The sequence below is a fragment of the Chanodichthys erythropterus genome, chromosome 13 (genome assembly GCF_024489055.1).
Source record: "Chanodichthys erythropterus isolate Z2021 chromosome 13, ASM2448905v1, whole genome shotgun sequence".
NCBI lineage: Eukaryota > Metazoa > Chordata > Actinopteri > Cypriniformes > Xenocyprididae > Chanodichthys > Chanodichthys erythropterus.
In genome coordinates this window covers 29,392,602-29,404,345 of record NC_090233.1, presented here as the reverse complement: position 1 = coordinate 29,404,345, position 11,744 = coordinate 29,392,602, and the positions used below count along the sequence as shown (strand labels likewise).

Sequence of the window (11,744 nt, the reverse complement as noted above, 5' to 3'; positions counted from 1 at the left end):
AAATAGCCTATCTGGAAGAAAGTTAATAAAAAACGAGGGAGAACCATTCTCTCTAACTGTGAAAAAGAGTTTCCTCTAGGTCATTGCGACGTTGACTAACTTCAGATGCATCTCCCAACAGAGTCTGGCAGCAGACGCGCGATGAGTAACTGTATGATGTGTCTCCCGACTGGAGAGAGGGCGGACTGTGCCGAGCGTAAACTACGTAATCTGAAGAGCGTAACTATATATAAGAGGGCCACTGACAGACTGACAAAGTAACGTGGTTGCATTATCCGTGGACATGGCTCGAGTTGAGATGTCTGAGTTTGGTGTGGAGCAGGAACAGATGATGCAGGTTTTGATCCGGCATTGTCAAACCATGAAGCGTCAGGAGACACGACTGCGCTTGGCCACTGCGGCGCTGCTCGCAACATTCCTCGCGACTTTGCTTTGGCTACAGTTTCATCAACAAACTACTAAGGTAAGCTAATTACACGATTTTGATCATGAACGTATAAAAAATATTAATTCATTGTTAACATCCTCTATCATTCAGGTGTAATTAAAAGTGTTTTGAAAAAATCTCTGTAGGCTAACTCATGTAGATGTTCTCCTGTTTATCCTCAGGATGCATTTTCCGGTGCCCATTCAGAGGCTTTGAATACTGAAGGACCACCAGTGAGACACACTGTACAATTTGAAGGTTTAATTAGTGGTAAATTATTTGATTATATGGAGTAATGAGTTTAATTGTGATTTTATAGGCAACTCGCAGTTCTGACATTATAATTCGCAATTGCGAGTTTATATCTCTCAATTTTGAGAAAAGAAGTCGAAATGACCTTGTTTATTTTTTTATTTATTGGCGGAAACAAGCTTCCATAAAGTACAATGTAGATGTGTGTTTTGTAAAGTCTTGGTTTGACTTGGTTTGTTTTCTCTCTTAATCAGCTGGAAACCAGTTTGTTGACTGTTCAGAAGAACATCCCATCAAGTGGGACATCATGAATGATGACAATGACTCCCAAAATTTTAAGCTGGAAAACCAAACAGTCCTCCATGTCTTCACAAAGGGTCTCTACTTGATCAATCTAAGGATCTATTACCGTGTAGCCTATAATCAGTGTGATCCTAATTCAGAGCTTTTGACTTTAAAGGTCAATGTCTCACAGAAGCATAGCGACTATACAATGGAGAGAGAGGTTATAAGTGCTCAAGAGTCTATGATTTGTAGAAATTATTGGCTGCAGTCAATCACTTTGAATCGAGTTATCATGCTGGAATCTGAAACTAGTCTCAGAGTGAAAATTAACAAGAAGAGTTGCAAGTTTGTCAGCCGGGCAAGAAAGAGTCACTTGGATGTGACTAGCATTGGCTTTTTTTAAAGATTTGACTAGCTGATGGCATTAATGCGTATTTGAGGTTTGTTAGCATTAAGCAGGTGTGCTTTGTTTTTAATGACCTGTTATTTAGGTGCACATATATTTTAGAATGCATAACCACTTTAATTCATTTTCTAGTTTTAGAGGTTTACTCCGAACCATAATGCTGAAATTGTTATTAAATAACATGACTAAACATGCATGTAAAAAACAAGTGAATAATTAAGTGTTGCTGTGCCAGCTTAATTGCACTAAAATGTTGGTAGCTAGCGAAACTATGTGCATGTTTTATGTTAAAACTTTTTTAATGTGCATTTATGAACTTATTCAGTTGATTTTAAAAATCAGATCTGTTAATTTTTTTAACTTTTCTAAGTTGGAACCCTTCCTATTTATTACATTGACCTCTATGTGGCAATTGTACATCTCTATTTCAGAACGCAACATATTTTTGTGTGGTTTACACATAATTATGTGGTTTTGTATTGAAATTCAAATAAATATTTGTTTGTAAATTTGTTTTAGCGCATCAGTTCAGTACCTATAAAATCACTGTCATACACAACAACAAAATATACATGCACTGTATGTACACACACACACATACATACACAATACAAGAAACACTTTCAGTTACAGTAGCCCCTGATTCCCTGTGTATATCTCCTTCAGACTGTTCTCTTTTGCGTCTCATGTTCATATCTCATTTCTTTACAGTTTGACCATTTCTGTAATTTTTCCAATAATTATGTGATCTGAAGGGTTTTGGTAACTCTCAGTGACATCACACTATAGAAGAAAAGAAATGTCTTGAAAAAAAGTAAAATCAAAAATCAAAAAATCAATTGAATGAGTTCCTCTTTTTTATATTTATAACATAAGTCTATGATATATGAGTTATCACACAAGCAAATTTTTCCGAACATCTGCACGATCACTAAATGTGACATTGGTTTAATACTACAGTTCAATACACAACAAGTTACCGAGTAACTTTCATAGAAATTCTGTTTTTGCTTCGTCAAAGAAAATAGAGAAAACAGCTGCAACTCTGAGCAACACTGTGTTTTATTCATCAAAGAATCAGTGTTTTTGAACGAACCAGGGGGCGTATTACAGAAATACTGTAGCTTTAGAATGTCTTAACATAGAATAACCCTCACTGGGGTTATCTGAACTTTAGAATAACCCCACTGGTGTTCTAACTTCGAAATTATTAAAAGTGCAACTGTAAAAATCACATAACAATACACCCATTTGAGGATGGTGTCACATTTATTAATGATACAAGGTGAAGAACAGTGATGTTTGATGTTGGGAAGACTTTTTGAACACCTAAATTATAAGCTGCACTTTGACAACAAAACACATAAGTAATTATGGACTCCCATAGTTTTGCAGAGGATTTTGCAGTTAAGTTGTTTCAATGTAATTTTCTAAGTTGGCACATCTTAAAGTGGCTGAATTTTTTCATTCAACTTAACATGTTAAGTTTAACTATCTTAATTAGTTTGTAAGTTGACTTAATGAGATAACAAGACTTTGCCACCTTAACATGTTGAATCACGTTCTCAACATCAGTATGTAAATATAATGTATCTAAACACCAATTCAGATGCAGAAAAAAATGTTGTACCCTAAAAATTTAAGTGAAGTTCCTAAACGTAATTTAGGGAGGAGCAAGCCCATCTAATCTTCCAATCAACAGCCAGAGTATATAAGCAGCTGCTTACCTCTTTTCAGTCTCAACTGTTCCAGCATCCCTCCACCTCCCCAAACTCCACCTTCATCTCAGGTACCTTGCCCTATGTAATCATATCCTATATTTATTCACTGAGGGGGGGTATATCAGAACTCGAGTTGAAGCTGCTTCATCGATTAATTAAGTGATGTGACATGAAGGCCAAGTATGGTAACCCAGTCGGAAGTGAAGGGGGGGAATCCACTGCCACTTCAATACATATTTTTTGAGCTATTAATTAACATTTTTAACTACTAAATATTAAATTATTTGAATGACTTCAACTTATGTTAAAGCATTTATTTTCCTTTTCAAACATTAGAAACATTTTTTGTAATGTAATCTGTACCTCTCACTGAGAGAAAAGTACAACTTGTCAGTATGTTTTGTGAAACTTTCCTGTTTATAGTTGGAGTCTGGTCCAACTTCAGCCTTGAAGAAGCTGTAAATCACGTTTATCTGTCTGTGTATGTGCGCTAGTGTTCTGTGTGTAGGTCCTGTATCAATGGACAGCAGTCGTCATGACTCAACTGGACATCCAGTACCTAAATCCAGGGTCCCCTCTTCAGCATCCTGTCCATGTCATATGTGTGAAACTTCAAACATTTCTTCAGTAAAATGTTCTTCAATTCATTTTTTTAAACTCTGACTTCTTCGTCTTCATTCATCATATCTGGTCTTTTGGGTCTTTAACTGTAAAATTCCCCTACAGAAGTTAGTGCACACACATTAAGAGCAGTGAATAGTGAACACACACAGAATGTAAACCATGAACCTACATTTTCCTGGTGATTATTGGCCACTAGGTCCAAATCCATATTCGGAACATAGATTCGGAAAGGCAAGGGAGGAAAAAAACACAGTCTGCTGAGCCCCGAAACGGACATGGTTAGTTGTTTGCTAGCAGGAGCCTGCTAGTTTGTAGTACAACAGATTTTATTTACCACGTAAAGAGAGTAAGGAGAAATTACATTTGGGGGACAATGATAGGACAATGGTGAATGGTTTGCAGTACGTGAGCATCACTGACAAATATCTAATCTTGTGAAATGTGTAACTGATGCTCCCTGAGAGAAAGCATATATAGAAAGCACATATATATAGAAAGACATTTTTTTTCTCCATCTCGATCATGTGTATTCCCTTTAGGGGCTCCGTAGTACACATCATTTCCTTTCCGAATATGGTATTTGGCTTCAGGCACATCCCATGGCCACGTTCACACAGCAGCAGAATATGGTTGTCAGTTGTCATTTGAGGCCTTAATATGGTTACGTTCATACACAATAAGATTATTTATGGGAGTGACAACCGCATTCTATAACCAAACTCACATGCGTAAATTTTCAGGAATTCATTTTCAGAATATTGAATGGACTGAACGGTATGAACATGCTGTATGAACGGAACCGGACTGGACAACTAGTTGTCTGTCAAATCATACAGTGCGAGAGAGCCGCTCTTCTAAGGGTTTTGTGTGTTTCACTTTCGGTACTTACTGCGACAGAGATGTGAGCTGTGCGTCATCTTAAGGTGTCAGATCCAGTCACTGTTTTCCACTGTAGCAGCTTCCGTCAGTTTTGTTGTAATAAAATAAAAATATATGTAGAGATTAGGGTGAAGAATTGTAAAATATTCCTGTAAAAAAAATGGTCTTTCTCCATTTATTGTACTAATTGTTATCTGACCTCTCCCTGTTTCCCATGTTTCCTGGTGGCATATTTGGGCCTTCTTCCATTAATTTACACCTTCAGGCATTGTTCATGATCATAGTCTGTTTATTTTTGTTCAAGACAAAACAAAACGTGTGGGTCACACAGCTGCGCTTCCCTTTAAAAACACAAAGCCTGGTTACTAACAAATATTAGTTATTATGAACCATACCTCCATGAGAAAAGAACCCAAAGCAAAAAGGCTCCAGGAAACTCTACACAACGTGGAAGTCTTTGCACTGAACAAGAATGGTGTTCCTGAAAGGACAACATGTGAGAAACCACTACTGCCAATATCCAGTGGTGTGAAAAAGTGCTTTCACAGCACAGAATGCTCCTGATTTTTTTATTTTTTTGCATGTTGGTCACACTTATATGTTTCAGATCATCAAACAAATTTAAAGATAACACAGATTTCAAAGATAACACAAGTAAACACAACATGCGGTTTTTATTATGAAGGGAAAACAAAATCCCACATGGCCCTGTGAGAAAAAGTGCTTGCCCCCTAAACCTAATAACTGGTTGGGCCACCCTCAACAGCAACAACTGCAATCAAGCGTTTGCGATAACTTGCAATGAGTCTGTTACAGCGCTGTGGAGGAATTTTGGCCCACTCGTCTTTGTAGAATTGTTGCAATTCAGCCACATTGGAGGGTTTTCGAGCATGAACCAGATTTTTAAGGTCATACCACAGCATCTCAATAGGATTGAGGTCAGGACTTTGACTAGGCCACTCCAAAGTCTTCATTTTATTTTCTTCAGTCATTCAGAGGTGAACTTGCTGGTGTGTTTTGGATCATTGTCCTGCTGCAGAGTCTAAGTTCGCTTCAGCTTGAGGTCACGAACAGATGGCCGGACATTGTCCTTCAGGATTTTTTGGTAGAATTCGTGGTTCCATTTATCACAGCAAGTCTTCCAGGTCCTGAAGCAGCAAAACAGCCCAAGACCATCATACTACCACCACCATATTTTACTGTTGGTATGATGTTCTTTTTCTGAAATGTTGTGTTACTTTTACGAGGCCTGCTGTTCTTTGGATGTTGTTGTGGGGTCTTTTGTGACCTCTTGGATGAGTCGTCGCTGCGCTCTTGGGGTCATTTTGGTCGGCCAGTCACTCCTGGGAAGGTTCATTGTTCCATGTTTTCGCCATTTGTGGATAATGGCTCTCACTGTGGTTCGCTGGAGTCCCGAAGCTTTAGAAATGGCTTTACAACCTTTTTCAGACTGATAGATCTCAGTTACTTTCTTTCTCATTTGTTCCTGAATTTCTTTGGATCTCAACATGATGTGTAGATTTTGAGGATCTTTTGGTCTACTTCACTTTGTCAGGCTTGTCCTATTTAAGTGATTTCTTGATTGTGAACAGGTGTGGCAGTAATCAGGTCTGGGTGTGGCAAGAGAAACTGAACTCAGGTGTGATAAACCACAGTTAACATATGTTTTAACAGCCGGGTCAAGCACTTTTTCACACAGGGCCATGTGGGTTTGGATTTTGTTTTCCCTTCTTAATAAAAACCTTCATTTAAAAACGGCATGTTGTGTTTACTTGTGGTATCTTTGATTCATAATTAATTTGTTTGATGATCTGAAACATTAAAGTGTGACAAACATGCAAAAAAATAAAGGAATCAGGGCACTTTTTTCACACCACTGTATACACAGAATTAACTGTATATACAGAGGCATGTTTCGTGTTTTCCCATGGCCACCTGTAAGGTTCCACAATAGCCACTTTTCCACTGTTGGGCTGAACTGTTCCAATTGTGTTTCAACTTGAAAGACGCAGATCATGCTCTTCGGGTTTTCTGCATTTGTTCTTGCTGATTCTACATTTGCTGGTCAACTCACCTGGCCAGCTGGCCACGCCGACAGACCTCATTCACTCCAAGCCATGCGCAACTTCCTCAACAACAGGGTCAAATTAACAGCACAAGTTCGTCATCATTTCTTCATTCAACATATTGATATTGATTACAACTTCAGCACCATCAGACCGACCATCAGTAATTTCTCCTGAGCCTGCAGATCTGGACGCTCCTCAACAGTTAAGGCATTTGCAAGTATTGTACATTTGAACAATAAACAGAAATTTAGCATTAAGTTTTGAAACCCTTTGTTAACAAAGGTGCTTTATAGTGAGAAACTGATGGTTCTTCCAGCTTGTTAAATGACTCTTTTCATAGCTTTATTCCCCTGTTATGCTGCGGTTTAATTTCATTTCCACTCTCTCTCATTTCCTATGTATGTGTGATTTGTATGTTTGTGTGTGTTTAGTCTAGCTATGTGTTCATGATTTAGTTAAATAAAACTCTGTGCACATTCTTGCAAGTTGATTCTGAGCTTATTAACCAATGTCACTGATAACGATTATGATGACAGCTACATGCTAAGAAAAAGTTATTTTTTCTGTGGTCACGGAAAATATCCTTTCTGAAGAGTTGATAGACGATTAATACTGAGTGTTCGCTGGCCGAACAGATCAATGTTAATTCAGCGCATCAAGTTAATTTGATTAAACTGATTAAAATATTTATAATTAACTGAGTTATGATTAATTATTTATATTTCCCTTTTGAGCTAAATCACTAGATTTTGCTGCTTTAAAGGAGGACCTTCAAGTGAATAAATTCAAGGGTTCACTTACATTGTCCACCCTGGACTGTGAATACTACTTGTATTCAATGAAAATGTGAAAATTACTGTTTGTGTGTTATGTCAGATTGTGTTTGACTATAATTGTGAGTTAAATCAAAATCTGATCACATTTTATGAGTAATCAGCGCAGAAATGCAATTTTTTAAAAAGGTGTCAACTTGCTGTAACAAACTGTCAACTGGGAAATTGTCAACAGAAAGGATGGAGGAAGCTTATCTTAGCATTACATCCGCCAAATGAATTAGTGGGGAAATGAACACCAGTTACGCTATCTGTACAAATATTTGAATGAATGACAATATGGGCTTTCATTACAAGGGGGCAAGTGGAAAAGTGGTGTTTGAGCAGTTTATTTTTATAACAGTTTATTAGGTTTTATTTTTGTAACCTTTGCATATAATTGTTTGGCATCACTTGCAATCTTTGATTGTGTTAAAGCTATCATCTTAGTTTATCTTTATTTCAGGTTTTCACTTACACCTTTAATACTACATACAGTTTAGAACTATTAGGAGGAAAAAAGACAAAAATGAAGATTCTTCACTAGGTCACTAATAACCAAATGTGACATTGATCATGTGACTATGTTAGCCAGATTTTTCAATCCCAAGATGCTCTGTGGATCATCTCGGATCATTGAAATTCATGCTGAACATAATCATCAGGTCTGACACAAACATGTGGAGATCATGCACTTAGACTACTGCTGTAATTTAAGCAAACGAGGGGCAAACAAAATACTAAGAAACTATTTTTCAATTTGTAATAATTAAATTAGTAATTAACCCTTTCATGCATGGTGTCCACCACAGTGGACAGATATATGGACCACTGGCCATTCTGAACCATTTCGGTTGTAGTACCATATCCCAACCACCAAAGCCTTGTCTATGATTCCAATTAGTGTCTTTGTATCGCTTTGTTGTTTTGAGATATTACATCATATGATCAAAAAGTCAGTGGGAAGAGGAAATGCATCAAGTAGCTCAAGAATAAGTGTCAAATCCTTTTATTCTCAGAAAACCAGACAGATACAAAAAAATATTTTTCAGCTAAATAGGATGTAAAATAAACCTTTTATCCAGATTAGATTTTAACAATATTCTTGTAATTTTTTTTTCTGTGACAGAAAATATGCTTTATAAACACGGCTTGCACGTGCTTCCGCTTTCCGTATTCTACAAAATGCTTACGCCATATTTCCTTCGCCTTGCCTATTCTACTTACAGAAAAAAACAAAACTGGTGCTGCGTTCGTTCCATAAGTAGAATAGGGAAAGCGTAGGACATACAGCGTAAGCGTTTTGTAGAATACGGAAAGCAGAAGGCGAAAATTTGTGTTTATAAAGAATATACAGTTGTATTCATTTTTTGAAAATGACCGATCGTTTCGCTAGATGAGACTTTTATTCCTCGTCTGGTATCGTTTAAAGCCCTTTGAAACTGTAATTTTGACCTTCAACCATCTGGAGGCCATTGAAGTCCACTATAAGGAGAATAATCCTGGAATGTTTTCATCAAAAACCTTCATTTCTGTAAGGCCCGCCCAATCGGCCCAACGGCGGTTTCCCACTGGGCGGGGAAGGTTTCTTGCGCGTTCGTCTTTTCATTGTGGCAAAATAGTTTAATTCCAATTAAACCTTTATCTGACTCCATTTTATTATGACCTCGAATTTAGGTTTGAATGCCAATTGATAATTGACAATTTATACGATAATTTATCTATACATTTGATGATTCTATTTAACTCTTTACTCTTATTGATTTCGTTCATTCGGATTCCTATAACACGTTGAGTCTCGCACCGGCCGGGCATACGATCTCATACGCACAATCTCGTCAGTCTTGGTCATTAGACAGAGGCGATGACTAATATTCTAGAGGCCGTACCCACTTTGCTCAATCTAGAATACGTTTATTTAGTCCCCATAGATCTGAACACACCGAATTAAGGTAAGATTACTTTAACTAGGGGCCATGACCATTACCATAAAATCAGGCTGACCAATTTAGCTTCCTCTAGTGGCAACTTTACATAATCACGCAGTGGTTTACCCACAGACACTTAGTTAGAATAATCTCACCATAACCAGAGGTTGAGGCCCACCCTGTTTAGATTGATCTAGCAACACTCTGCTGCTCTAAAAGGAAAAAAAAAACATTATTAGCCTACACAGTCTAAGTATACTTAACTAATGCCAATGTGCTAGTCAGAGCTCTAAAATATCAGTTGGTGTGCCCCACTGCTCCACCTAAACTGTACTTTAGTCCGTTACTAACCTGAGCATAGATTTGTGGGGTTATGGACTTAACGTAATCTACTAGAGCCAGTAATTTCAGAGTAAGTCAGAATAAAGTCAAATGTAACAATTTATTAGTCAGGTAAATGTATCATGCCAATTACATAATCATCTCAAAGATGATCAATACAAACATCAAATGCTCAGGAACAAAGTAAAAGATGCATACCTGACATTAGAAAAATGCACATTGCTGGGTGCCTGAAGGACACCCAGCAATGTGGGCTGATCTGATCTGATTACAGGATCGAGCCCTGAGTCTCCTGCAACATCTCTTTAAATACTCAGACCAAGACAGAAACTTCTTTAAAATGGAAACATGACTTCACAATTGAATTTGCATTAATCAGGGTCCCAGACTGAGTAGTTTACACCTTTTGGGGACAGAAGGCCATTTGCATGAAAGACCCTGTGAAGGTGGACACACCCATTACAGAGAGCAAAATATCTCTAAAATCTTTAAACCTTTATTACCTTCTGGTTTACTTCTGTGGGAATGAGACCTTTGTACCAGTCGCACTGAGACATTTCAAATGATACCAAACATGTATAATGTTGTATGATAACTGTTCACATTAAACCATATAGATTTTGGGTGAATTTCAGGTCATCTCTGCATGTAGAGAGAAGAGATGGGGGAAGAGGCGATGAATTAAGGGAAATGTAGATTAAGGCAATGCTGAGGTGTGATTGCGTCTCGGATGGGGATGATAATTTGCAAGAGAGAGTTCAAATGTTAATTTCCTTTGTTTTCTCAAAGAGTAGCCCTTTCTCGGTCCAGACAGTCCGGCATTAGTCTTACAGTTTTTTTCAAATGACAAAAGAAAGACATAAACATCTTAGATGACATGGGGGTAAGTAAATTATCAGGAACATTTTTTTTAAAGTGGACTAATCCTTTAATAATTTTAAATAAAAGTTGGCCATTTTTAAATTAATAAAATGAGTTTCGAGACATAGAATGTTATGTTTTTCAAATATCCTCTCTATTGTTGTTATTTAATGTTCCAAGATTTCTGATGCAAAAGCCACTAAAAGCCACATCTGTCAAAAATTAGATAACTATATTGAGTGAATGCTCTCCGCACATACTATACATTCATTAAATACTTTCACTTCAAACTCGCTAAATTCCACCCTCATCCCATTCAGAAGTACTGGTACTTATATAGAAACCTATACATTGTAAAATGTCAGACGACTTAAAGGCTTTTGCATCTGAAGTCTTTTTTATTTGTATTAATAATTTGCTCTTAGTAAATGTTTTAAAACTTTTTTTTTTTTTCAGACCAAGCATGAGTTCTATTGAATTACTTTTTATACCGTTCATGCATGGTGTCCACTACAGTGGACAGATATGTAACTCCCTCAAAATAAAATATATTGGGGAAAAAAAGCTATTGGCATGATTTTTCAATTGTTTGAAAGTAAGAACAAACATAAAAAAAATTATTACAAATTTGTGATTTAACAATTCATGCATGAAAGGGCTAAGTTTGTACTGTATTCAATGAGAAAACTGCAAAACTGAAACATTTTCATTTGTGGTGTCAAATTTCTTGAATTGATATGCATTCAGTGCACTAATATGAAGTTAATATAAGTATAATATACAAAGTTAATTAAGTGATAATACTGTAGCAGTATCTATCTTGCTGGAATGTATTGTTCAAATGAACAAAAATGCATAGATTCCTTTAGAAGTGGAACTTCTACACCGTGTCATGCTGATGCTGTGAGGAATGCCATCAGCGTGACCGGTGTCTGAAGCATGTGTAAACAAATGCCAGTAATCATTGGCAGACGGCAGTCCATGATGTCGCACATGGAGCGGCCATGAGTACAACCTACACGTTATTAGCTTGTTTGTCTTCAGTAGCCTTCAGTGCGCTTAAAAGATTGGTGAGCTCATTGTGTTGCATTGACGGTAAGCTATGTCCTTAATACATTATCTCACAAAGGATGAGAAT

General features: G+C 37.1%; 1 protein-coding gene across 2 annotated transcripts; it reads left to right on the top strand.

Moving 5' to 3' along the window:
• Nucleotides 1–258: 258 nt before the first annotated feature.
• Nucleotides 259–1,885, top strand: LOC137034862 (uncharacterized). Of its 2 annotated transcripts, none has more exons than XM_067408082.1 (3): nt 259–463; nt 610–685; nt 934–1,885. In XM_067408082.1, exons 1-3 carry the CDS (start codon nt 284–286, stop codon nt 1,365–1,367), a joined length of 690 nt encoding a protein of 229 aa, XP_067264183.1. In that variant the 5' UTR covers nt 259–283; the 3' UTR covers nt 1,368–1,885. The 2 variants fall into 2 exon arrangements, with proteins under 2 accessions (XP_067264183.1, XP_067264182.1); XM_067408081.1 differs by having other exon boundaries at nt 610–697.
• The last annotated feature ends 9,859 nt before the right edge of the window (nt 1,886–11,744 follow it).

Coding starts and splice junctions, on each gene's coding strand:
- LOC137034862 (XM_067408081.1), top strand. CDS start 284: ATGGCTCGAGTTGAGATGTCTGAGTTTGGTGTGGAGCAGGAACAGATG. Junction 464..609: donor TTCATCAACAAACTACTAAG/GTAAGCTAATTA, acceptor GTTTATCCTCAG/GATGCATTTTCCGGTGCCCA. Junction 698..933: donor ATTTGAAGGTTTAATTAGTG/GTAAATTATTTG, acceptor TCTCTTAATCAG/CTGGAAACCAGTTTGTTGAC.